This window comes from Gymnodraco acuticeps, unplaced genomic scaffold (assembly GCF_902827175.1).
Source record: "Gymnodraco acuticeps unplaced genomic scaffold, fGymAcu1.1, whole genome shotgun sequence".
In the NCBI taxonomy this organism is placed as follows: domain Eukaryota; kingdom Metazoa; phylum Chordata; class Actinopteri; order Perciformes; family Bathydraconidae; genus Gymnodraco; species Gymnodraco acuticeps.
The window spans coordinates 725,131-749,103 of record NW_022989810.1 but is presented as its reverse complement, the minus strand read 5'-3'; the positions used below and the strand labels follow the sequence as shown (position 1 = coordinate 749,103).

Below are 23,973 nucleotides of genomic sequence, written 5' to 3'. Positions count from 1 at the left end.
ACTATTGGTAATACACTGCACCATAATAGATCAAATCCTGCAGCACCACAAGGCCCCCTGCTCAAGAAGAACATGAAAGGCCCGTCTGAAGTTTGACAATGAACATCCGAATGATTCAGAGAAGGCTTGGGAGAAGATGATGTGGTCAGATGAGACCAAAATCGAGATCTTTGGCATCAACTCGACCCGCTGTGTTTGGAAGAAGAGAGTTGCTGACTATAACCTCCAGAACACCATCCCCACCGTCAAGCATGGAGGTGGAAACATTATGCTTTGGGGGTGTTTCTCTGCTAAGGGGACAGGACCACTTCCCTGCATCGAGGAGAGGATGGACGGGGCCATGCAACGTAACATTTTGGCCGATAGCCTCCTTCCCTCAGACACTGAAAATGGGTCATGGACAGGTCTTCCAGCAGGGCAATGACCCTGAACCTAAGGCAAAGGCAACACAGGAGTGGCTAAAGAAGAAGCAAGTAGGTGATGGAGGGGCCTAGCCAGTCTCCAGACCTTAATCCCATAACAAATCTGTGGAGGGAGCTGAAGCTTCAAGATGCCAAGCATCAGCCTCAAAACCTTCAGGATTTGGAGAGGATCTTCAGAGAGGAGTGGACCAGAATCCTTCCTGAGATGTTCACAAACCTGGAGACCAACTACAAGAAGCGTCTGACCTCTGTGTGTCCAACAAGGGTTTCTCCACCAACTAACACATGTTTTGCAAGGGGATCAAATACTTATTTAAATGCAAATCAGTTTTTATCTTTTATATAATGTACATTCTGGATTTTATTTTTGATATTCTTACTTTCACTGTTTATATAAACCTACCATTAAAATGACATGCTGTTAATTACTTAAAGTGGGTAAACTTACAAAATCAGCAGGGGATCAAATACTTATTTCCCCCACTGTAAATGATGCTTCTTTACATGTTGACAATGGACAGAGCAAAAGAAAAACAGGTTTCACAAATGCTGACTACTATCATTTGTGAGTTACAGTATATTAGGGGCATAATCCATTCTGTAATACTTTAAATTGTACTTATTTCTTTCACTTTTAACAAGCTAATGCTTTTTGTGGTTGTTCTTCGATGGCCGAGCAGCACTATTCTGGTTTGACTGTCTTGCTCACAGACACTAAATCAGAGTGGAGCTCTGTCAGAAAGCCTGTGCAGTGACTCCTAATGAAAGGTAATGAAGGCAGGGTCTTACCCGTGTGAGGTCCATGCCCAGTTTGAGCTGGGACAAGAGGTGAAGCATGATGTTGCGCTGGTCATCCAGAACTCCCAGGTCCTCCTCCTCATGGTCCTCTGTGTCGGTGGTCTCGTCGCTGAGGTCCAGGGTCTCTGGGCTGCTGCTCTGGCCCTGCTGGTGGAGGCACAAATTATTGGTATGAATGGTACATCGTAAAATGTGTTAGTACTTATGCAGTCTTTGCGACCCCTCAAAGCGCTTTTACATCTACAATTTAGGGCAAAAGATCAACCTTTTAGCACTCTATTACCGTCAGCTTATTGATAAAGCTCTTTAACAAGTTGAATTGGTTTAAAATTCAGGGTAATCGATTGATGACCACGCTTTTTGCACTGTAATTCATGGAAAATGCTCCCTGTGGGTCATGCTCTGTGCATTGTCGTGTTGAAACAGGAAAAGCTCGCACCTAAACTTTTTTTTGCTGTAGAATTTATATTTCCCTTCTATAAAGTTAGCATCGCAAGGGCTAATATGATACTTACATATTTTACTGAGCAGATTAATCTCCACATATTAACACCACTTCATGCATTTTAAAGCATTAATGCAATCGCTGGAAGTAAAAAGCTAACGTTAGGTAATAAACAAACTACATCACAATTGCATGGATGCCCATCACCACTGCTAAGCTAAATGCGGCTAATGTTTGGTGTGTCAAGGTGAAGCAACTTTAGTTTTTATGACAAATAGAAGTTTCGGACATTCACCAGTGAAGTATTGACTGACATATTTTATGTCGTACAACAAAAAAGGAAAATCTATTCAGTTTGTGTTAACCATAACCATATTTCAGGCTTCTAACCACACAAAAACATGGGACTAATTCCTGCATCACTCTATAACCATGGGGTATGCTTTAAACAAAAGAACAAGAGTTAGTTTCTAAGGTTATAAGACTGAGCACTACGGAAGATGGAGGTACCATTGTGAGCCAAACAAAAAGCTCTATCACACACTCATACACACGCGCACACACACACACACACACACACACACACACACACACACACACACACACACACACACACACACACACACACACACACACACACACACACACACACACACACACACACACCACACACACACACACACACACACACAGTAGAGGTTTCAAACTCACGTTGTTGGGCTGGCATGCAAACCCTGCTGACTTGTTGGGAGTTTTGCTGGATTTCATGTCCACCATCCAGAGAGATAAGGGGAAAGACCCGCTGACTTCCAAATACTACCAAAGCAAGAAGTGACAGAGAGAGCCAAGGAGGAAGGGGGGACAGAACCAGAGTAAGGAAAGGCTGAGAGACATTACAGAAGAAGAGAAGAAAGAAAGTGAGCTGAGATAAGAAGAAGAAGAGGAGGAAGGAAGAAAAGGGGGCATGGGCAGAGAGGAAGCAGAGCGTAGATCTGCTGCTGCTGCTGCTGCTGCTGCACTTCTGATAGGCAGATTAACATGAGGCTGGCAATCCTCTCCATCCCCATGAGCCTCTCTCTTTACACAAGCCCCGCCCCCTGCACAAACACACTGCGTTACATCAGAACCCGTCCTCACTCTGTCTGTTCCCTCCCCTGCCTGCTACTGTCCCATCCCCCTTCCTCCTCGTATACCTCCATCCACCCCTGGCTACACTCCACAGCCGGTGTAATCACCAGCATGGAGGCTGCTGAGCGCAGAGCAGCTGCTCACTGTGTGCACCAATGTAAACTCTTCCAGGTTGAAAATTGTGTGCGTTGTGCAGTTCTTCGAAATAATAGGGGAATAATACAACTCAAACATTGGCATTAAGTGCTCCACTGAAGTAACTTTGGAAAATATTCAAACTGTTGTTGTTTTAAAAATAATCTATTCCATAAAAAACAAGGTATTCCATGGTAAATAGTAAACAAACTGCACTTATAAAGCGCTTTTCTAGTCTTATCGACCCCAAGTCAGCATTCACCCATTCATACACATTCATACAGAAGCAGGGGCTGCAAAATATAAGGTGGAAGGAAATAGTTTTTGGCTCACAATCTGATTCATTATGGATAACCATACTTAAAAAACAAGCAGGTCCTTCCATATAAATATTGAAGCGTAATGATAAACCATCTGCTATCCTGGAATGTGTTGCTATATCTGTAAAGGACAGAACAAAAGATGTATTTTCTCAGCTGCCTTCGGTCTTTTGTTGCCAGTAGACACATTTATCTTTTTTTCACATCTGTGATTTTCAGTGTTCTACAGTATTGCAATACTACATGGTATAAGAGTTTGTCCACCACTTCAAAGTCAAATCTGCTCAAAGATTTTTGGTCAACCTTTTGAGAAACTGTATAAATCAGGGGTCCCCAAACTTTTTCCTGTGAGGGCCACATAACTTTTCCCTTCTCTGATGGGGGCCGGGTCAGTTTGTAACAGAAAAAGTGTGACGATCGCATGGGTGTCTAAACGTAAACATGTATTGTTTTCTAGAAAGCCACACATAACCAAATATTAATAACCCTTTCCGGGATCTTCACAGAAAAAAAGTCAGGAAATAAATAATAACACTATTAATGAAATAAATAACACTATTTATGAAATAAATAACACTATTTATGAAATAAATAATAACCAAATAACCCTCTCTGGGTTCTTCACAGAAAAAAGTCCATTGAAAATTACTGTAACTTTCTGTTGTGCCGTGCACAATCTTAACAGGTAAAAGTTTAGCTTAGTTGTCAGAGCAGAATCTCTCAAAATAAACGTGGATTTACGTAAAAAAAACTATTTTTTCGGGGTTCGGGTGTTTTGTTTGATTTTAAACAAACAAAGTCTTGGCTTTCAGAATATGAAACTTTTATTTCCTATTTATTTCTCACTCGCAATCTGCTCTTCCGCAGCGCCGCCCCCCCCCCCCCCCCCCCCCTCACTCCGCTGAAATTATGAATGTAAGAGTATAGTAATCATAGATAACACTGCAGGGTCCGTTACAGTTTGTTTTCATCTGATTTCAATTAAACAAAGTCTTGGCTTTCAGAATATTAAACTTGTTTCGGCAAATTCAGATGATAAATACAACTTTGAAGCTTCGGCATAATTACAAGCGGAGAACGGAGTAACTTGACGTCACAGCAGGCATAACAACAGCCGGTGTTTCTCGTGAGTGTTTTCCCCGGGAAACAAACACAATACACACAAACGCAAAATTACACAAGCACACACACTCACACGCACACGTATATACACACACTCGCGAGCTTCCCCTCCAAACGAAAATATCTTCCCTCGGTAGTATTTTGATCATTTGCTCCGCTAATAATCAATCAGATCGATGGATTCCAGAGAAGAGACAACTTTGAAGGCCTTTTTCTCAAAATGATGACTCGGTGACAGTCATTATATAATGTGACATATTTCGCTTAATATTTGAAGTACAAAAACAATCCTGATATCATTAGAAAGCTAGGAATATCCTCTTTTCAACAGTGTATACAACTCAAAAGGTGTCTTCGGGTCAATGCGACTGATTTCGATAGAGCAGGTCACAACATTTTGACAGGGGCTAGTCTAGGATTCGGGTGGCAAAAAAAATAAAAAAATAAATCATAATGCGTCTCTGGTATTGTTCAGGGGGCCGGGCCAAATGTGGAGGTGGGCCGTACCCGGCCCGCGGGCCTTAGTTTGGGGACCACTGGTATAAATGATCCTAACATGACAATATATTAGCATTATCTCTGAACCCAACCATGTCCTGAACAGTGAATATGAATTGTTCGATTCGGAGATTCAGGTACCCGCAATTCAATACATTTATACTGTAGAAGTATTAAGTGCAGCAGTCTGTTCTCAAATTAAATCCCAGTTTAAATGTATGTTAAAGGGTCTTGAAAATATTGATTGTAATGTTATACAAATAGAGCTGCAGTGATGCAAAACTAAAATTTGGACTTGATCTACAATAAAGTATTACCGTACTGTATCATATTGTATCGTACCTGCTCAGGGAGACTAACATTTGCACACACTCACACAAATTTGGCCATCTGGATAAAATGTGGGGTTCAGTATCTTTGCCAAGCAAGTCATCCTGGTATTGATGAATTCACAGGTGCAATCACACTTCTATGTTTAGCAGTTTTAAAAGACAGTATGTCATTTGAATAAGTCAGGTATATGTTGATTCAACATCTCTGTTATATGTAATTTTTTCAGTTTATTACATGGGTTTTCTTCTGTCATTATGCCTCTTCATAACGCTACAGAGGTTCTGCATTCTCAATCAACCACCACTTAGAGTTTTAACTTCTGAAATCTGAAACATAAATACATTTATAAAGGAAGTAAAACTAGATTTCATAAAAGCTCATTCTTTAACTGTTATTGCTTTAGAACTGTTATTTGAAAGTAATAAATATAGTTGTTAGTGTTTGAGTGAAAATGTGGAAGTGTATGTTTATAATGCCACTCGTTCTAGTATTGTACGTGCACAGTGTGTGTATCAGTGAAAGGTCATGTGCCTGTGTGCACGTGGGTATTTATGAACATCTACCCCCTCCTCTTAATCCTCCTTATATCCCATGACTGGTCTTTATTCCCCCAGGCTGATCAGCTGCAAAACAAACACTTAACTATTTGCACCAGTTATTTTTTATTATTTTTGTTACTTTATTGCCTCGTGGAAAAATGCCATTGACAATACATTTCCGATAAACAGAAGATGAGGCATTTAGGCACAGGCAGAAGGTTATATGATTCCACATGTCATGTCATCTATAAAGACACATTAACGGATGTAGACATGTGAGCGGTGAGGTGAGTGGGATGATATGACATCAAAGAAAATGATGAGACTTTAGTTAACTCCATTCTAATCTCTTGTTAATCCCCCCCCCCCTTCCGTTCAGTTGGATTCAGATTGCTCTATTATTTCCATGTTCACTACCATGGCAAACAGCAGTTTATAAGATCAACTTAATTTTTCCATAGATCCCCACCTTGCCGTGATAGAAAAAAAAATCACATAAACCTCTTGTCATAATTATAAATAAACTAAAATATGTGTTATTTCTTCAGATTTGTAATTTCCAAACTGCCCACTGTTTCAGTCACCTAGGGTGTCCCACAGGGATCTGCACTGGGTGCTCTGCTTTGTATAATTTACTATCTTCCATTTAGACAGAACCTCCATCACCATAGCAAAGCAACATCATCCATAATCTCTTCAATTTCACTTTTTGTAAAGAGATTTTGAAAATGCAAAGAAACTTATAGCCCAACACAAAGGTAACATCAGTACAGTGCTTGTATAGAAGCACTTCCAACAGCTGGTTTCAGCATTTTCCACCATGTTGTGATTAAGCGTCTCGTGTTGTCATCAGCAAAATGTATCAAAATTACGAGTTCTTATCCTGCAGATAAATGGCGTCCATTTGTAAAAAATGTAAGGGAACAATGACCGCCTCTATACATATCATCCCTCTTATCACACAGCCACATACTAAATAAACCAACAACTTCCCTAATTGTATTGAATTCAAAATGATTGTATTGCTACTGTTAAGAAAACAATTGTCGGTGATCACTTCAATGTGCCTCACGGACCAGGTTTGCGGTGGGTCTCTCATGAATGAGAGCAGCCTTGTATGTTGTTTTTTGTTCTGAAGGGGTTCTATACGAGGAGTATTATGTGTTATTGATAAGTTGTTTTTTTGGCAGGCAGCTAAGCGGCACTTTTTTTTGTTTTTCATTACTCACTGTCTTCCTCCCTCCATGGGAGCTTTCATCTCAATCTGAGGCATATAAACGTCACCTGTTCAGATGGCTAGTAAGAATAGTGTCCTGGAATATAAACCGGCTACAAAATCCAATAAAGAGGAAGAAATGTTTATGATACCTAAAATCACAACAAGCACATATAGCCTTTTTACAAGAGACTCACTTGAAAAGGGACTGGGTGGGTCAAATATAACATAGTTCATATAGTAGTAAAAAGCGTGGAGTGGCTATATTGGTGCATAAGAACTTGAATTTCATTATTATTAATCAGCAAAAGGACGAGGATGGAAGAATGATTTGTTTGGAAGCCACAATTAACGGAATGAAAGTGAATTTGTGTAACATTTATGCTCCAAATGTGGAAGATCCAGGTTTCTTTCATAAAATAAATAAAGTAATGGGGAGCATAGCTGATGGGCATACTGTTATTGCTGGAGATTTTAATCAAGTGTTAGACGGGGTTCTGGATAAAACCACCTTTTCCAATAATGTACCAAAAGACAGAATAGCAATCAAGCTTTTGGGGAAGGACCTTGGACTGACAGATATTTGGAGGCTTGTCAACCCGAACGAGAGAGAGTATACATTATATTCTAACAACCATAAATCTCACTCAAGGATAGATTACTTTCTGATCAGCAAAGATTTGGTGGAGAGCGTTTCAGACTGCTTGATAGGACCTATAGCATTGACTGATGATGCTGCAGTTCAACTATGCTTTGTAATGGAACCAGATGGGGTTAAGAAAAGCAGATGAAGGATGAATGTGTCCTTGCTTCAGGACACAGAATTTAATAGTTTAATGGCAGAGGATCTTGAGAGTTTCTTCCATGGTGAACATCGGGTCAACAGATAAAGTAGGGACAGTTCGGGAGGCCTCTAAGGCATATATCAGGGGGAGAATTATAGCCTATTCCAGTAGAAAAAAAAGAGAGCAAACACAAAGGGTAAAGAATTTGGAATCTCAACTTAATGTGGACCTATCATGCTATATTTGAATAATATATTGTAGGGCCATACCTATATACAACATGTCTGTGAAGTGTTTTTGTCAAAATACCAAACAGATCATGCATTTTAGCCATGCCTCATTTCGCTCTATTTGCTCTATTCCAGCCCTGTCTTCACAAGGGCTGATTCTGTGGCAAATGAGCTGCAGCTGACCACGCCCCCTGCAAAGGAGAGGGGCGAGGCACGAGCGTCATGTTACCACGCTGTTACCACACTGTTACCACGCTGTTACCACGCTGCTACCACGCTGCTACCACGCTGTTACCATGCTGTTACCATGCTGTTACCATGCTGTTACCATGCTGTTACCATGCTGTTACCATGCTGTTACCATGCCACGGCAACCCCCCATTCCCCTGATAGGTGGAGAGTTGCCCATATAGGCGGAGCTCCCTGTTTCTGACGTCAGAACAATTTCAAATCTGTATCAGATCTGTTGCAGCCCCGTTTTTAGAGATTTGGGTATGGAGAAAAGAGAGAGGGTTGTGTTTTCTGACACTTTGTGAGTTCCCTGACACACCGGGGACACATATTCATGTATAAAAGACGTACAAAAGTGCATTTTGCATGATGGGTCCCCTTTAAAGGGTTAGAGAAAACACTATCTGAGAAGCACACTGACTTACTTTTGAGACAGATCTGTGATTTGAAATTTCAAATAAATGAAATATATAACAAGAAAGCTGAATATGCCCTATTCAGACTTAAAAGTAATTTCTATCAGACCCGGCTAAGGTCGTTGAACTGTTATCCCAGAAAAACGCAGCAAAACAGGCAGAGGGAGGAAATCTGATTTTACAACATTCCCATTGGGCAAGGGCACACAAGATTTTGGGCATCTCACAATACAAACAAATGTACTCCTCCATATGGAACAACCCCTCAATCTGTATAGGGAAAAAGGTATTTTTATGGCATACATGGTTGGCGAAAGGGATACATGTTGTCAATGCAGCCTGTCCTCCTTCAAAAGACGACCATATAGGCCGATTGTTCATGCCCTTATTACGACCCAGAGACACGTTTTAAAGTGTATGTTGTTTCTTACACGACCGCTAGAGGTGCTCTAGCAGTCGTGTAAGAAACAACATGCTCCCGGCCCGTTCATTGCAAACGCTCCGGAGGGACGTTTATTCACAAATAACCCTCTCTGAAAAATCCTAAATTGTGGAATAGTTTGGCCATTAAAATGCTTTTTGATTCGATTTCTGGCGAGAAGTGCATATAGTACTCTTAGAATCCACCTCCGGTCGATGTGTAGGATCTATAGTTTGATAGATATTAGGAAGAAGATTTGAGGTCTCGCCAGGATAACGTGTATGCAGCTTCCATGTAAAGTTAGCATGGGTGAAAACAGTTTTTCCGGTCTCGAAGTTTTCATAATAAAACCGGATATATTCCCCTCACTGTCAAATGATTACACAGTGATATCTGCATTACTCATCCACTAAAAAACATCAGTTTATCCTTGTTAATTACACAATATTGATTGGTTTAAATTGTGTACAATGCTTTTGTGCTTTTAACCTTCGATTCAGAGAAACAAATAGTTTTTTCGGAGTTAAGACACTACAGTTTCCGAAGACACTATACTACCCAGAATCCCCAGCTATCGTTTGGGACTACAACATCCGCCTTGCTTTACAAACCCCGTGATTAGTCACCAAGCCCTGTGATTGGATGTTGGCGTGGCACGCTGAGCGTCGCAGCTCTATGAAATGGAATGGAACCACGGCAGACTTTCCAAAACTGGAATTGGACGGGTCCAGCCCCCGGCTCCCCAGAACTACACATGCTGGCTATTGTGTGTTTCGCAACATGTTCTATGGCACGTCTCTTTATAACACGTTTTCGTATTTCCCACAATTAGAAGTTGCCAGTATTAAACTGTGTACACCCTGGAGGTTTAGGGGATAAGAAACACAGTGGTGTTATCAAATTTAAAACATATAATTAATAAATGGGTGAATTAATATACCCACATGACACCTAAGGTCAGAAGAGCTTTATTTAACAGCTGGTCTTATGTCTGTGACCCCTCCTGCTGTTCATTGATAAGCCTGAAACATGCACTTGTCAAGGTTCAGAGGCACATTTTGCAAATATGGCAGTAGCCATCGATCATCTTAAGATAAGATAAGAGATACTTTATTTATCCCAAGTTGGGAAATGTTTTTGTTACAGCAGCATACTACTTTGTTCTACTCCACTACAATTCAGAGGTTAACCTGGTATTTTTACTCCACTACATTTATTTTAGTTACTTTGCAGATTCTGATTAATGATGTGAAATATAAACAACCCTTAAATCAGACTTTAGTTACACCTGAGTCAAATTCAGGGAAGGTGATTGTCAAATGCCAAAATAGACTATGCAATATATTAGACGTTAAGTACTTTGTCAGACTTCATATTTATCTGTGGATAACCCCAACGTTTTTTTCTTATTCAAAAGAAGACCTTAACTTAAAGTATTCTTTAATGTTTAAATAAAGCCTTATTAGTTTGTCTGTTTTGCACATCCTCCTGTTAATATCTTTGAACGTCCTGCACTAAACTGTTTTATTGTAGAAATCACTACAGTATCTTCTTGATCTTTTCTATTCTATATTTCTATCATGCCTTCTACTTTCCCCCAATTTTGTATGTAGGTGTGACGGGGTTCTATTTGTCCGTGAGAAAACACTGGCCCAGTCGGTTGATTTAAGCTTCAAAACTTTAATTACAGCAGCAAAAAAAATTGCGAACCAGCACAACTTAAACAAACAAAATAAACGTCCAAATCAGGCCGTCCATCACTCACGGAGAGTAAACGTGTTCTACTGTTGCCTTCTCTGCAACGATCTCTCGAACACGTCCCAGCTGTTGCCTTCACTGCAACATTCCCCCGAGTGACCACTTCCAGGGCCAAACCCCACCCCTTTTGAACCCATAGCCCCTCCCACCAGGCTTACCGTCAACAGGTGACACAATTAAACTCCAAACCACATTGTCAACATAAAAATCTGACCCAAACATAAACAGGTTAACTACCTCTTAACATAATCATTCCCCATAATTAACAAACGCAAAATAAATAATAAATTGTATGGTTCATTTCAGGGAAGAGAGCAGGAAATGTTTGGTGTGTGTGTGGTGAGTGTGTGTGTGTGTGTGTGTGTGTGTGTGTGTGTGTGTGTGTGTGTGTGTGTGTGTGTGTGTGTGTGTGTGTGTGTGTGTGTGTGTGTGTGTGTGTGTGTGTGTGTGTGTGTGTGTGTGTGTGTGTGTCGGCTGTCAGTGGCGGAGTCAGTCACTCTGTGATCCGCTCCGTCAAAGTAGGCTACTCTTAATATTTAAATGTTTTCATCAAATAAAACGTATTCAACAACTAAATTCAATAATGTGCTTTAACCACTAGGAGGTGCGGGTTAAAAAACCAGTGGTGTAGTTAATAAAACATAATAATATCAAGCATAATATGACTATTAACTTTATTGTGAAATTAAAACAGAACGGTAAAGGAAAATACAGTTTCAGTCTCTCGATGTGAAGCTTATGCATTGTACCATGAACCTCTATAGACCTGTAACAGTCAACTGCATGAGGAGTTTGAAAGGTAGTAAATAATATCTTTAAAAACTACAAAAAAATTCCCTTTCTATCAGCTGTGCACCGTTATGGTGTAAATATAGCCTCTACCAATTGGATCAAATATAAAAGTCAGCCGAATTAGTGTTGATACTGCAAGGAGACGTATTGTGTGAAAAGAAATGGAAGATGTTGTTTAATTGCTGATATATTTATGATCCACGTCACGTATTCAGTTTTGGCGGCATTTCTTACAGTTTGTCAAAAGGTCTTCTGATCAGGGCTCTATAAATAAATATCTACGGCAGATATGTAATATTTAATGCAGCCGAACCGTGTATTACAATGCCGTTATGTGATGACTTTCAAAGAGAAAAGCAAGAACACTCGGAATAAAGTATTTTATTTAGAATTTTTTTTCTTCCGATTTCATATATAAACATCATATCCCGATATGCATTGCGGCTAAAACAATCGATATTTTAGCCTATCAAAACCTCCGAAAAAAGAAAGGTGTCTCTCAGAATCGAAAGAGAAAAACCTATGGGAAAAACACAAAAGCATTGTACACAATTTGAACCAATAAATGTCGTATAAATAACAAGGATAAACTGATGTTTTTTAGTTGATGAGTACTGCAGATATCACTGTTAGATCATTGGTTTTATTATGAAAACGTTGAGACCGGAAATACTGTTTCCAACCCGTAACTTTACATGGAGGCTGCCGCATACCTCAAATCATCTTCGTAATATCTATCAAACTATAGATCCTACATATCGACTGGACGTGGATTCTAAAAGTAGAATATACACTTCTCGCTAGAAATCTAATCAAAAAGCGTTTTAATGGCCAAATTATCCTACAATTTAGGATTTTACAGAGAGGGTTATTTGTGAATAAACGACCATCTGTAACGTTTGCATTCAACGGGAGCACTAGAAGGCGAACACTTTAAAACGTAATTAAAGGACGTATTAAGCGCTTGAACAAACGACATATTTGGTCGTAATAAGGGCCTGAACAATTGGCCCATTTGGTCGTATGAGTTGGAGGACTTGTTGTGTCAATTATCTCTACAGAGACCGCTTGTTTATGTCATTTGAGGACCTTAAGAAACAATTTAACTTGACTGATAAAGGGGATTTAAGGAAATATCTACAGCTGAGGAGCAGCGTTGGTTTGGAATTTGGACTGACAAGGGATGAGGAAGAAGAGAATAAGATTTAAGAGTTTCTAAATTCTCCCCATACTCTACACTCTGCCTCACTATTCTATAGAAAAATGTCACATATTCAAAGTAGACTATGTGAAGCCCTGAGAAAGATATGGCAAAAAGATATTGGTAGTGAGATTAGGAAGGATCTACTGTATTGCAGGATATAGTCTCGAATGTAGGTTGGGCTACAAGGGATATGAGAAGCAAGTTTTTCCATTATAAAATTGTGCATCGCTGCTACAACCCGTTGCTGCAGATACACGCTTTACAACATCAGGAAGATACGTCCCCAGCTGACTCAGAAAGCGACTCAGGTTCTGGTCCAGGCTCTCGTCATCTCACGCCTAGACTACTGCAACTCCCTCCTGGCTGGTCTACCTGCATGTGCCATCCGACCTCTGCAGCTCATCCAGAATGCAGCGGCTCGTCTGGTCTTCAACCTTCCTAAATTCTCCCACACCACGCCGCTCCTCCGCTCCCTTCACTGGCTTCCGGTAACTGCTAGAATCCACTTCAAGACACTGGTACTTGCTTACCATGCTGCGAATGGATCTGGCCCTTCCTACATCCAGGACATGGTTAAACCGTACACCCCAGCGCGTGCACTACGCTCTGCATCAGCCAAACGACTCGCTGCGCCCTCGCTGCGAGGGGGACCCAAGTTCCCATCGGCGAAAACACGTGGTTTGCTGTCCTGGCTCCAAGATGGTGGAATGAGCTCCCCATTGACATCAGGACAGCAGATAGCTTGCACATCTTCCGGCGCAAACTGAAAACTCATCTCTTTCGACTCCACTTCCAGCGTTAGAACTATTAACGAAGCACTTTTATACTAATAAAGGACTGGCTTATCTAAAGCCAGTTGAGTAGCACTTGAAATGTTTGGCTCTATGAAACCTGATGTACTTATATGATTCTGTTTTCTTCAAGGTTGTGTCTTCCTGGTCGAATGTACTTATTGTAAGTCGCTTTGGATAAAAGCGTCAGCTAAATGCAATGTAATGTAATGTAATGTAATGCATAGATATTATTTTACACCCCTGAAATTGTTTAAAATGGGCTTAACTCAGGAAAATAAATGTTGGAAATGTAATAGAGAAATGGGCACATTTCTTCATGCTCTATGGCATAGAGCATGAAGAAACATAGCATAGAGTCTATGCTATGGGATTGCCCAAGGGTTAAAAAACCTTGAAGGGTGGCTCAGAAAACCTCTACCAGAATCGCCACGGTTCTGTTTGCTGGGGGACAAATCTCTTGTGCCACCAGGCCTTACTAAAGCAGAACTTAGACTGACTTTAACAGGTTTTATTGTAGCTGCCAGGCTTATTAGTGTCACAATCCTAATGTCATGTCACGTTTTTAGTTTAGTCTGTCTTGTTTTGGGTGTTATTTTTGCTGTTCTGTTCCCACCTGTGTCTTGTTATCCTGTCGTTAGTTTCCCTGCTGTGTCTGATTGTCTAATTGTGTTCACCTGTGGCCCTTGTGTTTCTGCCTCCCCTGCCCAGCTGTTTCTTGTCTCGTGATTACCCCTCCCTGTATTTAGTCTTGTCTCTTCCTGTGTTCCCCTGTCAGGTCATTGTTTGTTTGTCCTCCCTCACGCTTCTTGTTAGTCTCTCCTGTCTCCCTCCTTGTTGGTCCCGGTCAGTTTTGTGTGTTTGTGCTACCTGTGTTTTTCATGCCATGTTTTTGTGTTTTTTCAGCTTTTAAATAAAGCTCGCTTTTGTTTATAACCTTTACCATTTTGTAGTCTGCATTTGGGTCCTACCTTTTTCCATGATTCTTAACAATTAGTGCTGCAGATAATATTGAACATTGAATATTATCAGGGCAATCTTTCACAAGTGGTTACAAGCACTAAAATTGGCACATATACTCCATGGAGGTTACTCTTATCCTGCGCAACTGGAAGAGCCCACATAAGCCAGAGTTTACAGAATGGCTTAAACTCATGACAGAGACTGTGGCCTTTGAAATTATGATCGCCAGGGTAAAGGGTCTGCTGCTGCCTGTATATGTTTGTTCTGCATTTATGTATAAAATGTAATAAAAATCTTGAAAAAAAAGAAAACAATTGTCAGTTCCACTGCTTACCAACTAATCCCCAAGTTTGAGCCGAACTGTCTCACTTAATTATAGGGTGGATGTTTAACGATGAATTGCCTGCATGGATGTATGAAGAGAACTGGATACAGAGTCGGAGGCGGGACCCCGTTAAATCCCAAGAAAGTTGCTGAGTGGCACAGGAAGCCAAAATGGCCTTAGTACGATTAAAAGTACCAGTATCTGGGCCCTGATGTCTTTCTTTTTATTAATCATGGGGTGTCTTGGAGAATTTGTCCTTGTTACTGTGAGGGTCTAGGGATAGAGGGTGTTGTTTACTGTACACACTGTAAAAAAAAACCTGAGACAAATGTCATTTGTGATAATGGTCTATATAAATAACGTCCTGTTAAATCATTTTGAAAATGATAATCAGCCGTTTCCTTGTCTTACAAGATCTGATATGGGGACCAGAATTAAACAACATAATGTGGTGGAGCCAGCAGTTCCCTGTGATAAATTGTGCTACTAAATGTAATTACATGGGTTTCAAAACTTCAGCAAAGATTCAGCTGAAATCTAGATAAAATAAAGCCTTTTTATATTATTTTTCATAATGTAAAAATGAATTCATAGAAAAAACGAAATATTAGGAGGAACAGATGGACAACCATACGGAACTATGCACATACAGGATGTGCTGTGTGGCGCCCCCTGCTGTTTGAAGAAAATACTGTGTTAGAAATTAAATGAGGAGAAAAAAAGAGATGGAGAAAAGCAGAAGGCACACACACACACACACACACACACACACACACACACACACACAATCTAGGTGTTATATGGCGCTGTCCTCCTCTCCTCTAAGTGATATTTACTGCGTAGCTAATGGTGTTGGCAGAGCCGTGTACAGCTCTTCTTTACTGCCCTGCTCCTCCACACGAGGAAATAACAGAGACACTCCTCTCTGTTTCACTGAGCTGCATGAGAGGAGTGGTAGATGTATGGGGGGTTACTATAAAAATGTATTCGGTTATAATTACTAGTTACCAGTAGTAACCTGATCTGGAAAGAAGAAACCAAGATATTTATTATCAAAAATGTCTCTGCTCAGAGATTTTGTTTATAGGAAAAGATACCTTTCATTAAGCATATTCAGACAGTAGCCTATACACCAACACTGGAACACATGAGCACATACTACAGTTTAAAAAAGCAAAAATAAAATCAGAAAATGTTCCGTTTTAATACACACAGTTAAGCTCACACACACACACACACAATCTTATGAATGTATAGGTTCACTTACTGAATAAAAAAAGAACGAATGAACCAAAGAAAGTGAAAACCGCGGATTAAATAAAAAAAGCAGATTCACACTTAAAGGTCCCATGTCATGCTTTTCTGGTTATATCTATCACAGGCTCCGCCCTCTACTGGACTCTATGGGTACTCCCCTTGATCATATCATGCAAGCATTCATCCACTGAGACTATAGACGTAGCCGGCCCCGGGGCGGGCCTACCTAAATGTGCGCGCATCTCACCGCATAAAAGGAGGCCTCACCTCCTGACTGTCATCCCTTTCTCTTCAGCAAGCAAGAGAACAACTGAGTGAAGAGAGACGGAAAGAGAAAAATAAAATGGGCTCACCATTACTGGAGCAACGACCCTGCCCGTCGTGCCTGGGAGTTATTGCAGGCGCCAACCTCCACCACCGCTGTATCGAGTGCCTGGGGTCCGACCAGGTGGCAGGCAAACCTGGGCCCGCTTCCGGCCTGCAACGCCTGGATGCACGGGCGAATCCCGCCTCCTCCCTATTTGACCCCACTGTGTTGACGCGATCGTCTTTTAATACAAATAAAAGAGATTGCTTGTATCCCAGTCTGAGTGTCTTTACTTTCCACACAGCCACATAATGTTGACCGTACAGATTCCCCACTCGCTGCCCCGGTTGTAACTCCAGTAAAGGAGGCAGCTAGTGGGCATGCGCGGGTGAGAGTGATAAACCGCGCTCTGCGGGTACAGGGACATTATGGCCGGCGTAGCAGGGTTAGGAAACACATAACGCCGAGTGTAAAAATTCCGCTTGATGCATTTCACTGCTTGGGTGAATGCATGGCAGCTCTCCTGGGAGCGAGCGCTCCCAGGAGAGCGCGCCACGGTGCGCTCAAGGACCTCAGTAGAGAGTCGGCCCTCTCTGTGTCGACCCCCCATGGGCAGAGCTTCCCTTCGCGGGGAGTTTTGCGGCGGGACGGGTCACCAGAGAGTACCACAGCTTTATCGCTGGGGCCCCACAGCTGATTGCACATCACCTAACGCAGTGTTATGGGGAATGAAAGCACAGCTGTGTGTTAACGGAGTGGATGGTAAGGACGCTGAGACTGGGTTATTCACTCCATTTTTGCAGCATCCCTCCTCCGTTCACAGGCATAAGAGAGGTAAAGCTATCATCCCGAGGGGAGATAGGTTTCCTCTCGGCAGAGGTTCAGGCCCTGGTGCAAAAACAGGCAGTCTCTGCCGTGCACACTCAAGACAGAGAGGAGGGGCACTATTCCCTGTACTTCCTGGTTCCCAAGAAGACGGCGAATTCAGGCCCGTTCTGGATCTTCGCAGCTTGAATCTCCACATTGCACGCAGAAAATTCCAGATGTTAACTATAAAACAGGGATTGGTTCACAACCATCGACTTGAAGGACGTTTACTTTCATGTCGAGATTGCTCCAAAACATAGAAAGTATTTGCCTTTTGCCTTCCAGGGTGTAGCCTACGAGTACAACAGACTACCGTTCGGCTACTCCCTGTCCCCACGCACGTTCAGCAAATGTGTGGCCACAGCGCTCCAGCCACTGCGCGCCCGTGGCATGAGAGTTTTCTTTTATCTGGACGACCTCATAGTCATAGTCATGGCCAGGTCCAGGGAACGGGCAATGTTTTGCACAGCCCAATTGATCCTACACCTAACCAAGATCATTTGGAAGAAGAACACCCCCATACCTCACCAACAGGCGTTGTATTTGGGAGTGGTGCTCGATGCAGGCAGGCTACGCGCCACCCTGTCCGAGAGCAGACAGGCATCCTTAATTCGGGCAATTTGCAGACTGCGACAGGAGGGCAACAGTGACAGCTTTGACTGTCATGCAGACTCTGGGTCTCATGGTGGCTGCTCACGTTGTGGTCCCGCTCGGGTTACTGCATACAGTATGCGTCGCCTGCAGAGGTGGTTCTCCAGCCTGCGTTTCGATCCCAAGAGGCACAAACGGCGTCTGGTGATCATCCCCCCCTCAGTGGAGGGCAACCTCCGGTTCTGGGGTCCTCTGGAGGGGGTCTCCACTGGGACGGGTGACCTCCTACATCACAGTGTTAACGGACGCATCCGGAACAGGATGGGGAGGGACCTGCCTGAGGAGAGCTATAGGTGGGCGCTGGTTTTACCTCACCTCCGCTCAGACATTTTATCACCATACGCACACCTGTAACTAGGTCAACAAGAGCTGCAACAAGAGGAGACTGCGTTGTTCCATTAAGGAAGAGTTCATTCAGCCAATCTTCTTTTTATTTTAAAGCTGCACAACAGTGCAACTCTTCTTTCTATCTGCTTTACTGCCTTTATGAGTCATGGCTTGTTACCAGACTCAATGTTGTCTGTTCTGTTGGTGCCAGTTATTAAGGACAAAGCCGGTAAAGTGGGAAGCCTAGACAACTATAGGCCCATAGCATTAGCCAGCATACTGTCAAAAGTCCTAGAAAGAATTCTGCTGGACAGATTAGATGACTTTATTAACTCAACAGATAACCAGTTTGGCTTTAAGGCTAAACATGGCACTGACTTGTGTATATACGCCTTAAAGGAAATTGTCAACAAATATAGAGGTCATAACTCATCAGAAAAGAAAGTTTGGGGCTCTCTGCTGGAACTGCTACCCCCGCGACCCGACCACGGATAAGCGGGAGAAGATGGATGGATGGATGGAACTCATCAGTTCTTATGTGTTTCATTGATGCTTCTAAAGCCTTTGATCGTGTTAATCATAGGAAGTTATTTGTTAAACTGAGTCAAAGAGGGGTGCCCAAATACATTGTGAGAATTCTGGTCTACTGGTATGGCCACCAGACTATGCAAGTCAAATGGGGAAATAGGGTATCAGCCCCATTTGGGGTTAGCAATGGTGTCAGACAAGGTGGAATTATGTCCCCAGTTCTTTTTAACCTCTATATTGATGATCTGTCCAAGCGACTGAGAGCCTATAATACTGGATGCAGGATTGGTAGTACTCTAGTGAACCATATTATGTATGCAGATGATCTTGTTGTGCTGAGTCCAACTAGCGCTGGTCTTCAGCAGCTTCTTGCTGTTTGTTCTGTGTATGGTGTGGAACATGACATCAAATACAACGCCAGTAAGAGTGCTGTCATGATCTTTAGAACCAAAGAGGATAAATGTCTGAAATTTCCTGATTTTAAATTGTCTGATATTAATCTTAGTGTCTGTAATAAATTAAAATATCTTGGACACTTTATTACAGAACAAATGACAGATGATGAAGATATTTATAGGCAATGCCGCATGATGTATGCACAAGCAAACATTCTCTTACGTACGTTTGGTGCATGTACAGATGGAGTGAAGATGTCTCTGTTCAGAGCATATTGCACACCGCTCTATACGGCACATTTGTGGTCAAACTACAGAAAAGCAAGTTTACGGAAACTTCAAGTAGCTTATAATGATGCCATGAGAATATTGCTGAAGAGACCTCGATGGTCTAGTGCAAGTGAAATGTTTGTGGCTGCAGGAGTCAATACTCTACAAGCTGTTTTAAGAAATCTTATGTATAAATGTATTTGCCGGCTTAATGACTGTGATAATGAAATCCTTTTGGCCTTATCGAACATAAGGTTTAGTACTACACGCTACCAATCACAGCTGTGGAGACATTGGTATAGTTGTCTCTTTGTAGGACACTGATTTAAATTATTCTTAAACTATGAATTATTTTTATGCTGTGTATGTCATTTATTATATGGAATGTCTTGTCTTTTATCTGGACCCTGAGTCTGTAATAAAGTTTTCATTCATTCATTCATTCAATCCCAGTAAAGATTAGAGAACAAAACACCTGCAGTTTATTTAAATCTAACTTAAAAACATGGTTAGTGGAAAGTCAGCTCTGTCAACACTGACACAATCTGCACTTTACAACGCTCTGTTTGTACATGTGCCTTGACCTGATCTGTCTACTTTGTGAATATGTATTTTAGTTTAGTTTTTATGTTTTTATATATGCTTTTATCATAATATAAGCATCTCTGTTGAATGTTGTTTTTCTGATTGTATTTACCTGTTATTTGAAGTGAATTTTTGTTTTTAGGATGACTTTCAGCATCTGTCAAGGGACTACAGACGAAAAATAGCCTGTTGGCTAACTCTGGCGCATTTACAGAAATGTCAATCAATGTGCGCTGTCCCTGTCAAAAAATAAATATATATATATATATATAAATGGTCTCTAACAGAAACACGGCACAGCAACCTCCTAGAGCTATAGGCAGTAGTGTTGGTCCTCCAGCATTTCAAACCCTTAATTCGGGGGAGACATGTAATGGTCAGGAGCGACAACAGCACCACAGTGGCATATATTAACAGGCAGGGCGGAGTCCGCTCCACCGCTTTGTTGACCACAGCGGAGAAACTGTGGTTATGGGCTTCAGAGGTGGTGTTATCTCTGAGAGCCCTCCACATTCCGGGTCTGGAGAACAGGGGGGCCGACCTCATGTCGAGGGGCGGACCCCTGCCAGGCGAGTGGGCGCTTCACCCGAAGGTGGTGAAGCGGATCTGGGCCCGGTTCGGGACAGCAGAGGTGGATCTGTTCGCCAGCCAGCGCAACAGCCACGGTGCCCTGTGGTTCTCCATGGCTCTGAGCGACGACCCGCCCTTGGGGGTGGACGCGTTTGCACACAAGCCATGGCCAAGAAAGCTGCTCTACGTCTTTCCACCGCTGCGTCTCATTCTCCCCCTCCTGGGGAAAGTGAGGCGAGAACGTCTGTCAGTCATCCTAGTGGCTCCGGACTGCGTCGAGGCGCCGTGGTACTCAGAGATGACACAGATGAAGGTGGGCCAGCCCTGGGCGCGTCCCCAGTTCTGGGGGGCGATGTCTCAAGAGGCAGGTGCAATCGGGGCGTTACCCACTCTGGGCCAACCTCTCCAGGCTTGGCTCCTGAGACGGACAGGCTGAGACAGGGTGGATTGTCTGACAGCGTTATTCAGTCTATCCAGGCAGCATTTTTATTTTTTTGACTTGCAAAATTATCTTTTAAATTGACAAACATCATATGTGTAATTCGTTGCACAATTCAAACGGGATCGAAAGATAATCTTTCTCTCTCCATTGACTTCAATACATGATTTTTCCGAAATAAGGTCCCATGGAGGTACCCCGGAAGGGGAGAGACTTCACCACTTTATAGAGTCCAGTAGAGGGCGGAGCCTGTGGGAGATATAACGAGGGGTTACGTATGGTAACCCTTGTTATATAAACACAGGCGGAGCCCTCTACTCGGGGGCCCTCTTTTTATGCATGTAAACGGTCACAAACCCTTAAAGTACACCCTGTAGCAAGTAAAACACTAACACAGAAAATACCTGTCTATGCTGCCCCAGAACGCCTCGTTGGAGATTTCTCTTTTTCCATTGTTTACTTCTTGGGTACAGTGACGTATTTGGGTATAGTTAGGTTACGTCCGGGGAGCCGTTACGTTTGGACCAATCCGCGGACTTCCTCACACACACACACACACACACTCGGCGGGACGTTGCGAGGCTCGCTGCTGCGAGGAGCGGACAGTGTGAGCTGGCTCACTGGTGTGGGGTCGGCGAGACAGCGCGGAACTCAGCCTGAGCACACACACAAACTCCCAGCCAGGCTGTGGGTGTGTGTGTGTGTTTCGGGCTGGGTTTAGCTGTGTCTCGCTGTCTCGCAGACGGCCACTGGGCTCACAGGGAGGGGGGGGGCAGGAGCTCCAACAAGCCGTTTAGGACAGATAGTGAATACACATGCTACACAGAGATGCTGTATGAGAAACCAATGTGAGTTTGGAAAATTGCACAATATAAATCTATTCTAGTAGACCTCAACAATAGAATTATGATCAGTAGAAATGGCCATGACATGGGACCTTTAAAGTATTAGCCTACAGTACATTACAGTTTACAGAGAAGAGATAACATCTGATCCTTTTGCAACAAACACTATATGCTCTTTTTTGTTTTTTTATTAACACATCCGGCTAGTAATCCCTTATTTTTAGAATGTAACAGTAATCTGATCCTGATCATCCTGATACATGTAATCTGTTACTCCCCAAATCCTATATAATGAATGTCAACACTTTTGACAACTTATATAAATGATGATGATGTCTGAGCGTATCAGTATGATCGCACCAAGTCTAATTTGATCAGTATATAAATGATTGAGCAAGATGAAGGCCTGTCTGCATGAAGCTAATGAAAGCTGGTTTCAATCCGAGATGGTGAGGACGGTCCAGAGAAATGAACCAGCTGTCACTCTGCTCAGACTGTGGCAACACACAAAGGACCATGGGAAAATCTAATTAAACACTTTAAGATCCACACAACATTTATAGATTTAAAGTGGCAGTAGACATTTGTTTGCCCTCACTTCTCATATGAAGTAATTGTTGATGCCAGATGCATTGGCCAGACCTACCACACTACTAACATAAAAAAACGCCATGTTTCCATCAAACTATGCAAAAAAACACCATACTCCCATATATCAACTATAACAGATCCTGAAAGGGCTTTTCATTATCATTGACAGCAACAATGAAAAAGACTCCAAATGCATTACATTTCCCTGAACACTGCCTTGATCACCTCCTTTACACTATTCAACCCTATCAGCAACTGTAATCACCAATGGAAAAATATCTCAGCCATTAAACCTTATCAGATGAAAGGATGCCAATTATCACCTTTACTCTTGGCACTTTTTATTGAACCACTCGCCTCAGCCAAAAGACAGTGACAGCATTTCAGGCGTAAAAACAAATTCACATCACCATAAAATCAGTCTTTACGCCAATTGCTTTGTATAACATCCATTAACATCCCGCCCGTCAGTCCACGATCTGATTAACAGTTTTGGCATGGTTTCCTGCTATTCCATCAATTGATCTAAATCCGAGAATTTGCCTCTGAGATTCTGCCTCCAAACCATTTAACTGGGGTTAGGAATCTGTTTGGATGTAACATTTCTGGCCGAAATATGGATAAATAGGGACTTGCTAGCGGAGTGATGAAGAGTCTGCTTACAATCAAAGGGGCCGTAAAATCTGGGCTGCTATGTAAGTTCCTGCATTCTGCCCGCGGACGATTTCTCCCTTCAGATCCATACTTGTTAGAGTGCCTAAGCCTCACCTCAGACTGATCAAAGCCGGTATAATAAGTTTAGCCAAAATGGCAGTAAATCGTTACTCTCCAGACGCTTAAAAAATCCATCATTGTACATTTCTATTAGCGACTTTTCGCACCCCCGATTTTCCCCTTTCAAATCCATACTTGTGAGTCTATGTGATAGGTGGGACGCGATGAACGGGAGATTATTATTTTAAATAAATGTTTTGGACCTCAGGCCGGAATCGAACCTGGGTCCTCACGGGCGGTAGTGGACTGTTAAAATGATTAAATTGCATACATTTTCTTTTAGTAAACACTGAAAACAGGGCCCATAGACCCAAATAGCACACAAAGGTTAAAGGTAAGCATATCATAATGTTCAAATGTGCTAAATATATACACTGCAAAAAAGAAAAAAAAAGAGGAGTAAAAGTAGCTCACGACTTGTTTTATTTTTTGAAAGTAGCTCTCATACTAAAAAAGGTTGGAGACCCCTGTTATAGAACGATACATTTGGCAATGTTAAGCTTGGCCTACCATTTTATTGGAGCGATGAGGAACAGGTGGGGCTTGAAAAGGCCTATTTGCCAGGACCCCTGTTAACAAACGTTCTGATGGCTAGATACAATATTTTGTATATAAACAGTGCACACATCGATAAAAGTGCTTTAGTGTAATACAACGCTTGAGAAAAACAATGTAATATCATTTGGTCAGCAAAC

At 42.1% G+C, this 23,973-nt stretch overlaps 1 protein-coding gene across 3 annotated transcripts in view; it reads right to left on the bottom strand.

Annotated features, from left to right (window-relative positions):
- LOC117554069 (oxysterol-binding protein-related protein 10-like) overlaps window positions 1-23,973 on the bottom strand; it is an 84,875-nt gene that overhangs the window by 23,913 nt on the left and 36,989 nt on the right. Inside the window, exons 7-8 of one of the 3 annotated variants that reach the window (XM_034228298.1) lie at window positions 2,377-2,481; window positions 1,212-1,364 (exon numbers count right to left, since the gene is read on the bottom strand). In XM_034228298.1, coding sequence (XP_034084189.1) covers window positions 1,212-1,364; window positions 2,377-2,481 — 258 coding nt within the window. Of the gene's footprint in view, window positions 1-1,211; window positions 1,368-2,376; window positions 2,482-23,973 lie in introns of all 3 variants that reach the window. The other 2 variants (XM_034228305.1, XM_034228313.1) reach the window with 2 other exon arrangements.